Source organism: Lepidochelys olivacea, assembly GCF_965140295.1.
Source record: "Lepidochelys olivacea isolate rLepOli2 genome assembly, chromosome: 1".
Taxonomy (NCBI): Eukaryota; Metazoa; Chordata; order Testudines; family Cheloniidae; genus Lepidochelys; species Lepidochelys olivacea.
Genome location: NC_140411.1, coordinates 282,477,536 through 282,490,097, shown reverse-complemented (window position 1 = coordinate 282,490,097; position 12,562 = coordinate 282,477,536). Strand labels below are relative to the sequence as shown.

At 36.9% G+C, this 12,562-nt stretch overlaps 1 protein-coding gene across 3 annotated transcripts in view; it reads left to right on the top strand.

Annotated features, from left to right (window-relative positions):
- Positions 1-12,562, top strand: part of NAV3 (neuron navigator 3) — a 366,054-nt gene that overhangs the window by 318,331 nt on the left and 35,161 nt on the right. For all 3 annotated transcript variants that reach the window (XM_084632115.1, XM_084632114.1, XM_084632113.1), the window contains one exon: positions 12,377-12,460. In XM_084632115.1, the coding sequence (XP_084488241.1) occupies positions 12,377-12,460 (84 nt within the window). The remainder of the gene's footprint in view (positions 1-12,376; positions 12,461-12,562) is intronic.

The following is a 12,562-nucleotide window of genomic DNA, read 5'->3' as shown; positions in this document are numbered from 1 at the left end:
GAAATTCAGTGTTGATAAATGCAAAATAATGCACATTGGAAAACATAATCCCAATTATACATATAAAATGATGGGTCTAAATTAGCTGTTACTACACAAGAAAGAGATCTTCGAGTCTTAGTAGATAGTTCTCTGAAAACATCCAGTCAATGTTCAGTGGCAGTCAAAAAAGCGAACAGAATGTTGGGAATCATTAAGAAAGGGATAGATATAAGCTGGATATGAGTCAACAGTGTGCCCTTGTTGCCAAGAAGGCCAATGGCATTTTGGGATGTATAAGTAGGGGCATTGCCAGCAGATCGAGGGACATGATCGTTCCTCTCTATTTGAAATTGGTGAGGCCTCATCTGGAGTACTGTGTCCAGTTTGGGTCCCACACTACAAGAAGGATGTGAAAAAATTGGAAAGAGTCCAGCGGAGGGCAACAAAAATGATTAGGGGACTGGAACATATGACTTATGAGGAGAGGATGAGGGAACTGGGATTGTTTAGTCTGCGGAAGAGAAGAATGAGGGGGGATTTGATAGCTGCTTTCAACTACCTGAAAGGGGGTTCCAAAGAGGATGGATCTAGACTGTTCTCAGTGGTAGCAGATGACAGAACGAGGAGTAATGGTCTCAAGTTGCAGTGGGAGAGGTTTAGGTTGGATATTTGGAAAAACTTTTTCACTAGGAGGGTGGTAAAGCACTGGAGTGCGTTACCTAGGGAGGTCGTGGAATCTCCTTCCTTTGAAGTTTTTAAGGTCAGGCTTGACAGAGTCCTGGCTGGGTGATTTAGTTGGGGATTGGTCCTGCTTTGAGCAGGGGTTTGGACTAGATGACCTCCTGCGGTCCCTTCCAACCCTAATATTCTATGATTCTATGATAAGAAGATAGAAGATATCATATTGCCTCTATATAAATTCATGGGACGCCCACATCTTGAATACTGCAAGCAGGTGTGGTCACCCCATCTCAAAAAAGATATATTGGAATTGGAAAAGGTTCAGAAAAGGGCAACAAAAAATGATTAGGGGTTTGGAACAGCTTCCATATGAGGAGAGATGGATAAGACTGGGACTTTTCAGATTGGAAAAGAGATGACTAAGGGGGGATATAATAGAGAGCTATAAAATCATGACAGATGTGGAGAAAATAAATAATGAAGTGTTATTTACTCCTCATAACACACGAACAAGGGGTCTCCAAATGAAATTAATAGGCAGCAGGTTTAAAACAAACAAAAGGAAGTATTTTTTCACACAATGAACAATCAACCTGTGGAACTCCTTGTCAGAGAATGTCGTGAAGCCCAAGACTATAACAGGGTTCAAAAAAGAACTAGATAAGTTCATGGAGGATAGGTCCATCAATGGCTATTTGCAGGGATGGGTAGAGATTGTGTCCCTAGCCTCTGTTTGCCAGAAGCTGGGAATGGGAGACAGGGGATGGATCACTTGATGATTACCTGTTCTATTTATTCCCTCTGGCTCACCTGGCATTGGCCACTGATGGAACACAGAATACTGGGCTAGATGGACCTTTGGTCTGACCCAATGTGGCTGTTCTTATGATCTTATGACTATTTTGAACAGCACCATTTCAGTCTCTGAGTGATATCAGTGCATGGAGCAATAGCAGTAGCTTGACATTAAACTCAGGGAAGATGGATATAATAACAGAGGAAGAATAAAACACGTTATGAAAACTGGTCAACACCATATCATTACTCTCAGAAGAAAACACTTTGTGGCTTTTAGTTCCTTCTGGATACATAACTGACACTGCAAAGGCACATTCCAATAGGTGCAAAAAGTACCTTCCACTTATGATTGTCTAGAAGTCAGAAATTCATCCATATAGCAGTAGAGTTGATCATGATGATCCATGCATTTGTTGGATCCATGCAGATTATTGGAATGCATGCTATCTAGCCATGACACCTTAGACGCACATATGCTCCAATTGGAACAGCATTCAGCAGCTTGCCTGTCAAGCAATACCAGTCAGCAGGAGCACATCATCCTGGTCATTACACACTGAATACCAGTTTAAGTTTGAGGTTTGATATTACTGCCTCCCAATGGAATGCCAGTTTAAATATGAGGTCTTGGCTTCGCTCTTCAAAGCCCTCCATCAGTTGCACCAGGTTATCTCAGGAACTCCCTCTTCCTTGATGACCAAGACCAGCCACCACGGGTGCGCTCCTCAGGAACAATGAAACGATCACCAAGAGCAAGAGTAGTGTGAGGGGATGACAGAACTTTCCTAGCAGCTGGTCCAAAACTGTAGTGATCCTTTGTTGTTTACAGTGTTGTAGCTGTGTTGGTCCCAGGATATGAGAGAGACAAAGTAGGTGAGGTAATAAAATTTATTGGATCGACTTCTTTTGGGAAAGGTCCAAACTTTCGACCTATGCAGAGCTCTTCTTCAGGTCTGGGGAAGGAAGCAGAGTGTCTGAGCTAAATATGAGTTGGGACAGATTGTTAAGAAGAAGGAGTTACATGTGTTGGAGGCAGTCAATTGAAATGAAGTGGGCAATTGTGGGTTACATTGTTATGCATAAAGGGTTGGAAGTGGGAAATTAAGGGTAACAGGCAGTGTGGTGTGTTATAAATTTGTGTATAAATTGTAATAAGCCATAAAATGATCCTTCCTGTAAGAGCTAAAATAACCAAATGCTTCTGACAGGACTAAAGTTCTATCTTTTCAATGTAGCTCTCCCATCGTATCAATGATGATAATTTCTTCTTAAAAATCTTACCTGTCCTAGAATAAGGGGAAGAGGCCCACAGAGATTATGCAAATTTAGACTCTCTGTAGGATTTATATAATTCTGTAAGCTATTCAAAATACCACAGTGATGAATGCAGTACAAATATAGATAGATGTGGAGGGGAGAACATTATAAAACTGTGAGTGGAATTCATATGCTGCAATAACAGTGCTGATCTATAACTAATGGAAACTGGGCTATTTCATAGAGAGCTCCCTGTTGTTCCTCTCAGTTGTCATACAGAATTGACATGAGTTATTGAACGTGTTATCAGGATATAATGCAATATAAGGAATGTGAGCACTGTGTGTACTTTGTACAGTTACTGGGGTTTCAGAGTTACCAGATAATTGCTGTACAATCCAGTAAGGTTTTTAAAAGCAGTTCAGGAAATAACTAGAGTTACCATCTTTGGTAAAAGTTGAGATGTTTGAGAGAGAATATTTTTGTACATTTTACTTGGAGTGTGCTTCCCTAATAACATGTGATAACACAATACATTAAGAATGCACTGTATCTACTCAGTGCCTTTCTTACTAGGTACTGAGAATTCGGGGATGGCTAAAATTTAGATCTACAGAGATTTCCATTAATTTCAAGAAATGTCTGTGCATTATCAGGTACCAGTGTGTGGTAGCTTTGGGAAAATGATGATTCTCTGATGAAATTAGGAATCCCTCAGCGTGGCTTGCTGTTATTGGGTTACTCCACTGAGATTTTATAGCCTGAATGACACCATCTTGGGCTGTGATTTTTTTTTCTTCATATCTTACAAGGAAAACAGTATTGGGCTCGATCTTTACTTTGATGGGAGGTCAACATAACACAATCAAAAAACCAAGGATGCCTCCAGATGTCATACTGGTGATTTGTTAGGTGGCACTTTTCCTTCTGTTACTAAACCAGTGTTCCTGCATGTTTCAGCACTGCCCCGGAGAAAATCAGGAAGCAGATTGTTGCTCAGCGAGTCACAATTTGCCTCCCTGTCTTCTCCCATGCTCTCGTCTGATTCCAGAAGCAGCATATGATACCCCACAAGCAAGCTGGTCTATACTTGCCAGCATGTTGGGGTGGGAGAAGTAAAGTCTAGGCTCTACCCAGTCCCCACCCTCTCCCACTCACTTGCACAGGGATGGGGGAGTCAGGGGCTCTTCCCCCTCCTATGCTACAACCTGCAGTACAGATAGCCAGTGCAAGGGAGTAAGGGGATACAAGGTGGGTTTTTTAGTCAAAATTACTTTTTATTTAGATTTTTACTTCAATTTAATTTTTTAAAGAAAAAAACAACTTGAAAATGAAACAAAACAACATTTTGTTTGACACAAAATGATTCCTCCCCCTGCATTTTTTTGGAAACAAATTATTTGCACAGCTCTTTTGTGCATCTGTGTGTATAACAAGAATGCCAAGTGGTAAGACCTCTAGTCTCACAACAGCACAGTAAATATATAGATTCTATATTTGTCGATGTGTACATATATATGTAAATCTCTGCATGAGAGCATGTATTTGTGTATGCAGATATGCACCGTCTGTGGTGTGATATCCATGTGCTAAACTAAACTTATCATGCTCTCTTGACTGTGTCACCTGCCTACTAATCCATCTCTCTGGAAACTGCTTATACCATTCTAAACTTGTGAGCAGTTTTAAAAGAGATCCTGTTAGCAGCAGGAAAAAACCTTCCAGAGAAACTTCTCCTTTTTTTCCAAACCCCTCAACATCAGGAATTCCTCCAAAAAGATGTTAGATGAAAAGCAACCACTACTTATAACTACAACTTTCTTGCACGCTGTCATGAGATATATATTTTACAAATCCATCTGGTGAAAATCACTGTCAGAATTAAGCCAGTCCTAGGCTGCTTCCCTCCCTTATCACTGATATAAAAAGATTTAAGGCCTAATAGAAAACACCTTCCTATAAACCCAAAGAATCAAAGGGACCATCTTGCTGATATGCTACATGTAAGCATGTTCTGTGTTTTCTTAGGGATGTTTTATCAGATCTCATTTACTATTAACAAAAAGTACAGAAGGATTTATGTTTTCAATAAATTATAGCTCATGTAATCATTTAATTGTTATCTGGACTGTGAAATTTATTCTGTTCACAGAGTAAAAAAAACCAATATAAATATTGCAAATTAGTTTAAAGATAATTTTTTATATATAGTTAAAATTAATTATCAAATGACAAACTCAGGTAGGCTTTTCATTTTAGTTAGACCCTTTCTTCATCTTAGTAAACACAGGTTTTAGCTATCAAATAAATTCAGAATTCTAGTTGTATATCTTTAAAGCTCTGAGGTATACTTGACAAATCCCCTTCATTTCACTCAGTTTGATACCAAAGTTACCTACATTCCACAGAAATGTGAAGTTATTTAAAGCAGAAATTATCATGAAACAGTCAGTTTTCTAGAAGTTACACTAAAAGGAGGAATCTCACAGCATTTTTAGTTCCCTGCATGAATAATTTTGTGGTGTCCCTCATGTTGGGTCTTTGTCACACATAACCTCTCACTTTTGGGCCACAGCAAGTCAAATGTTGTATGAGAGTATTTCCTGTATTGTATTAATCCTTTCAGATATCCCTGTTGTGGAAATATCCATCTTTTGATCCTCAGTTCTTGAGCCTCCAATTTCCCAGTCCTTTCAGTATCTGGAAAATATGCAACCCTTTGTTCTCACTCTGCTCTGGGGAGGAAAACCTATTGCTAATATTCATCATTAATAATTACCTCCTAAGCCACCCACCCAACTTATTTTACTGTATTAAGTTTCTCTTGGCAAAGTCAAGCAAAAGTACTCTGTGTGAGTCAAAATGGAACATTTTTGTCTTTCATTTCATTTCTATATTATTATGCAACTTTTCCTTCATTTGCTTAGTCATGAAAGCATCTTGGTAAGGTTTATGCAGTACATGTATTGCTACAAGAATTGACAAGTTGAAATACGATCAGATTAGCCAAGGCTTTGCTTTCTGTTTTTGGGTTGAAGCCTATCAATTACAAGGTAGACCATTCTTCAGATATTTGAAAACCCTTGTTAAAAGTTTTGCTTGTTTGGGTTTATTTTTGTTATGCAAGTTCTGTTATATCAAGCATTCTGCTTCATTTTATCTATTTCTTTCATTTGATAAACTCCAAAGTGTTTTACTTGTGAGTGATTAAACCTCTGCAGAGTCCAGCTGCTGCTTGGGTGCTTAATTCACCTGAGATTCTGGCTTAGTCTGTTGCTTGGTTCGGTGCCACTGAAGGGCAAATCTCTATACTAATTAAGAAAGGGCAGCTTTTAGTTCAAAATGTATCCAATCAGCAAACTTCCTGCTTGACTGACAAGGGCTCAGATTCCAGTCATCAGCCTGAGCTTCAGTCCTCCCCTGTGTTTTCAATGTGACTTTGATCAATGCCTCGTACTGTATAAAGCTGAAGGGTGCATGACGGCAAAACTGTAGTAGACCCAGGATGCCACTAGAAAACAGAGGGGGTTCTTTGGCTAACACTCTTGTTTGGCCAGCCCTGAACCACTATCCTATGGCCAAACAACAAGATAATAGCAGGAGGCGAACAGGAAAGGTCACCAGATATACATTCACTTCTTGCAATCAGCCAGATCCCTTGTGGCCTCTCTCACATCCTTTCATTCAGCCATGTCAGGTGGGAGGAAATTTATTTACTTATCTTTATTTTATAAATGTGAGCAGAGCAGTATAAGCTATAAAGAATGTAAGCAAACATAGCCTTGGATATATAGACATCACATTCAAGTTGGGCATTAAACCCAAGATTGTATTTTCCAAGAATGTCATAAAATTCAGTGAGTAAAATCAGGTTCTGGTCTTCTTACAATGTGGGACTCATTCTGCAGATCCCATGCACACACGTCCAGTTGCTTTCCAAGGGAGTTGTAGATGCAAGGAATGCAACATCAGGTCCTATAGTAAATTTGGCATTAGTTGTATAACTTGTTACAAATGAATAATATTTGTATATACTTTGCTCTAGAAATGCTTTTAATATTGCCTAACAACATATTGAATGGCTATGCAATTCCTTATCTATGGCTCCAGAGTATCACTTCAAGTACCAATATTGCACTACAGATGTAAAAATACAAGCATGTTTGTGTTGAAATAAGTGGCATTTATGCTAATTATTCTAGACTATTTTACTCATTATTTTAATTGTGTAGACTGTAACTGAAGCCATCTTCATAATCAACTAAGCCTTTTGGGATGCAAAGGATTGATTATAAATATTTTTAAAGTATTTCCATTCAGAAATATTATTTTATAAGAAACAAGAAAGGGCTGTTCTTTCCATATTATGGATGATTTCAGTTCCTCACCCAAATATATCAAAAATATATTATTACTCAGTTTTTTAATTGGAAATTCAAAAGTGTAAAATAGGTACCTCATTTAAATTTCTAAATATTAATAAGGATTTTTTGTAGAGCAAGTGTTGCCTGGCATTATGCATTTCAGTTGTGGTTTGGGTAATCAAGCTGAGAGGACTTTTCCAGTGAACAATCTGGCTAGATTGTACTATACTTAGTCACTCTAATAGGAGTAGTCCCACTGGCTTCTGTTTAAATAAGTGCTCACTAAAGTCCAGCCCTTTGAATTAAAAAAAAATAACATTCTTTATTTGGTAGGCCATTACTCTATTCTATTGTGATAGACAACAAAGGTAATAAAAGTAAATATTATTCAATACAAAAATAATTCTCTAATTATTGTCAGCATACAGTTTGCTTCTCATTCATGAGGTTTATGAAATAACTAACTAAAGAGCATGTTTTGAGCCCCTTAACATCCGCAAACCCAGTCTTATTTTTACTCGTGGCAGAGTCTCTCAGGCGAGATCCATCATCATCCAGATGCAATACCACTCATGCTTTAAAATTATGGAATTTTTAACTGCAAGGAAAAAAATACATTCTATCATAGACTAATTTTTTTTAAAAAAAAAACATGATTGTGACACAGCTATCATTCTCTAAAGCTTTTTAGGCCACAATATGTTATATCTACATCAGATAATATAGCTTTTCAATCCTTAATTTTTCCCATAATCATCTGGTTAAATATTCATAGAGACATGCAATGTAAAGTAAAGATTATACTATATGGAGCTCTGAATTTAAGATATAGATGATAATAAATATGCCCAATTACCTTCCGAAGACTTGTACTTTATTACATCATAATCATGAAAGAGTGGTATAAATTATGTATAGTCAGAGCAAACAATTACATGTCCTCTTTGTGGTTTGCATGCCCACACCAAACACTTGGGAGTTATACTCATGGAAGACTGCGTGCATATCTATTCACAGATTTTTTTCATGAAGCAATGAATGGAGAAAATCCATTATCTTGCTGTTAACAAATGTAAAATAGGAGAAAATTGGCTGTAATTCCTCTATGAGAGTATGTTCTACTTCAGCTCTGATTATATACTGAGTCACCTGTCATATTCAAGATAATTAAAACAAGGTAAAGTTGCCTGGATTGTTTTGATAATACAGTGCTGATTTTTCAAGTGGAAAGTGGCCTTAAAAACTAATGGTGGTTTTAAAAGGCAGTTGCTGTTTTCTTTTAACTGACATGAGAGTGTGAGATTAGTGTAAGAAATCAAGTTGTGCTATTTCCAAAACATCAAGGATGACTTTAAACAGTATATATATCTTAAACTTATATATCTCCACTGTAATTATATATATATATTTTTTAACAGTAAGATTAATCACGATTACATTGTTTTAAGTTAACTGTGATTAAAATCCTTAAAATCGCAGTTAACTTAAAAAAATATAATTGTGATTAATCGCACTGTTAAACAATAGAATACCAATTGAAATGTATTAAATATTTTTGCATGTTTTTCTACATTTTCAAATGTATTGATTTCTATTACAACACAGAATACAAAGTGTACACTGCATACTTTATATTATTATTTTATTACAAATATTTGCACTGTAAAAATGATAAAAAGAAATAGTATTTTTCAGTTCTGTTCATACAAGTACTGTAGTGCAGTCTCTTTATCGTGAAAGTTTAACTTAAAATGTAGATTTCTTTTGTTACATAACTGCACTCAAAAACAAAATTATGTAAAACTTGAGAGCCTACAAGTCCACTTAGTCCTAATTCTTATTCAGCCAATCACCAGGACAAACAAATTTGTTTACCTTTACGGGCGATACCACTGCCTGCTTCTTATTTACAGTGTCACCTGAAAGTGAGACGAGGCTTTCACATGGTACTATTGTAGCTGGCATTGCAAGATATTTATGTGCCAGATATGCTAAAAATTCTTATGCCCCTACATGCTTCGGCCACCATTCCAAAGGACATGCTGCCATCCTGATGATGCTCATTAATGTGCTAATTAAATTTGTGACTGGACTCCTTGGGGGAGAATTGTATGTATCCTGTTCTGTTTTACCCGCATTCTGCCATATATTTCATGTTATAGCAGTCTTGGATGATGACCCAGCACATGTTCGTTTTAAGAACACTTTCACAGCAGATTTGACAAAACGCAAAGAAGGTACCAGTATGGGATTTCTAAAAATAGCTACAGCACTTGACTCAAGCATTAAGAATCTGAAGTGCCATCCAAAATCTAAGAGGGACGAGATGTGGAGCATGATTTCAGAAGACTTAAAAGAGCAACACTCCGATGCGGAAACTACAGAACCCAAACCACCAAAAAAGAAAATCAACCTTCTGATGGTGGACATGAGTCAGGTCCGCTCTTCTTTGGATAGTTATCGAGCAGAATCCCTCATTAGCATGAACGTATGTCCTCCGGAACAGTGGTTGAAGCATGAAGGGACATATGAATCTTTAGCGCATCTGGCACGTAAATATCTTGCAACGCCGGCTACAACAGTACCATGTGACCACCGGTTCTCAATTTCAGGTGACATTGTAAACAAGAGGTGGGCAGCATTATCTCCTGCAAATTGTAACCAAACTTGTTTGTCTGAGTGATTGGTTGAACAAGAAGTAGGACTCAGTGGACTTGTAGGCTCTAAAGTTTTACATTGTTTTATTTTTGAATGTCGGTTTTTTGTACATAATTCTACATTTGTAAGTTCAATTTTCATGATAAAGAGATTGCAGTGCAATACTTGTATTAGGTGAATTTTGTTTTTTACGGTGCAAATATTTGTAATAAAAATAAATATAAAGTAAGCACTATACACTTGGTATTCTGTGTTGTAACTGAAATCAATATATTTGAAAATGTAGAAAAATCCAAAAATATTTAAATAAGTGGTATTCCCTTTTTAACAGTGTGATTAATCGTGCAATTAATTGTGACACATTTTTTAATTGTGCGATTAATCATGATTAATTTTCTTAATCGCTTGACCGTCCAAATATATATATAAACTGTACTCTATAATTTAGGCTGACAATTTCATAAATGCATGCCAAATATCCAAAACAGATATCTGTACACACAATTGCTGATTAATCTCAAGGAAACTACATGTTTTCCATGTACACTTAGGCTCATGTTTATAAAAATTTAGCCCTTGTGGCATGAATCTTCTCAGGACAAGCTTAAGGCTGAGTTATGAAATAGAATATATATCCTTGAGCATATGTTGAAAGCAGATTGTTTGACTACTACTACCATAAATAATTAAATGTATGACTCTCTCTATGTCTACTTATAACACTGACTTTTACATGATGTTGCAGAATCTTTACATCACTCTAAAATGTGTTCAAAACTATTTACAGCGTTAAAAAACAGTTCTGAATATGGCCAGTCTCATGTGCATAATATCCTTCCATCTATGAGAAATAATATGCTGAGTGAGGGGATGGGAGGTTCCTTTCACCTCCCAACAGCATGCCTTGACATGGGCCAAACAAAATCTTCTGTGTTGTATCCTCTTCCCCCACCATTATTCTGCCTTAATCTTTTTTAGATTGTACACTATTCAGGGCACAATTATTTATTTCTGTGTGCTTGGACAATATCTAGAAGATTTTGGGAACAACTAAGTACACCTGAATACATTTGAACAACATTAATAACTGTGCTCACAAAAGAATTAGAACTTGCATCTGCAAAAGCTGTTGAGTAGCATATATGTTTGTATGCACCAAAGAGTTAATTTTGCACATAAATGGGTGCTTGAGCAAGCACAGTTAACCTCTTTGCATCCACAATGCCTACTTTGGGTGTGCATGTTTTGGAAACACAGTACAGGTGCCTAAATTTGAAAACTTTGCCTATAGTCATTTTTACTATTTGATTTTGTGACAAGAGATTCCATAATTCTAGCATGTACTGTATTCTCAATTCCCCACCAGCATCCTATATATTTGATTCAGGAGTACTCTCCCCTTTGACAAATTTTATACTGTTTTAAACTAGGTACTTTTCAGAGCAATGAATTCACATTTTGTAAAAGAACCTCTGTCCTTTAACCATATCTTGTTCATCCTCTCTCATCTTGTCAAGTTCCTCCTGCCTTTTTCTCTTCTTTGCCAGTATGTGTAAGTTAAGCGTCAATCCCCCAGAAAAAAATAAGTTAAGCAAGGCGACCTGTGGATTTTGTGAATCCTACAGAGCTCCATTAAAATAGCAGTCCATTGCCCTCTTACAAACTCTTAGAGAGAAATCCCTCCATTTGAATATTTTCTGATACTGTAAGCATGAACACACTTTTTCTCCTTCTAAGTGACTCTTACAGCCATAAAAAGTTAATAACATCACTGACACGTTTTTCCTGCAATTCCTTGGTGGTTTAATAGCTGTAACATTTTAGATGCCATGACAATTGACTCTTCATATAAACAAATAAATACATAACAACTAATGAGTGTGTCTAGCCTAATACTTCTTGAATATAGTCTGTGCTGGGTATTCTTAGAAAATTTGAATGAAATATTGTAAAACAAAGCATTGCTGAATTTCAATTTCTGTTTGTTGCATCATTGAAAAATGCAGGCATCTAACTTCAAAGAAATCAGTGCCTTTATATTAAAACAACACAAGCGATATATATGCAGACTCAACCCACTATAAAGACCAGTAGGAATAAGATTATATTATGGCTCTCTGCAATGTCTGACACTTTCTGAAGAGTGTTGCTGTATCAGAGAAATAGATAAAGTAATAATATCTTAAAAGGTCATCATGACAGTATCTAGACACTTCCCATAGTCTGGTTCAATGGACTCTTCTAGACGAGCTTTGTATCTGGGACCCTGACAGCTTAGAACTTTTTTTAAAATTCGAGTGCATGAGTCCTTCTGTTGTTATTTTCAGTAATGGGAAAGAATAATGTCAGGGGGGAAGTTCTATTGCCCAGAGTCACAAGAAGAGCAAATCATACTTAAATTTTGAAGGCTGCAACTAAAGAGTTGGAGAAGATAAAACTGAGTCTGGAAAAGTGGAAAATGCTGTGGCAGTTGGGGTGAGGTGGGAGAAAGCAAGTAGTACTGAGTGCTACAGATTACAGATTTTATTAGACCAGCCAAAACACATGAATTATACGTTATGTACCATGGAAGCTTTGCTCAGTCCATTTCATACCCTACCGACATTTCAGATGTTTTTCTTCTGTTTCTTTCACAGGCTCATCTAGTAGCAGCTTTTGAAAAGAGCTTAGGAAATATGACCGGCCGACTGCAGAGCCTAACAATGACAGCTGAACAAAAGGTATGCTTACAAAAGCAGGCACTTGAATGTGGAACATAGCAGATTATTTTAGGGTTTGTGTTTAAATTTAAAAAAAAATATCGAAAGAAAGGACAGCTGTGA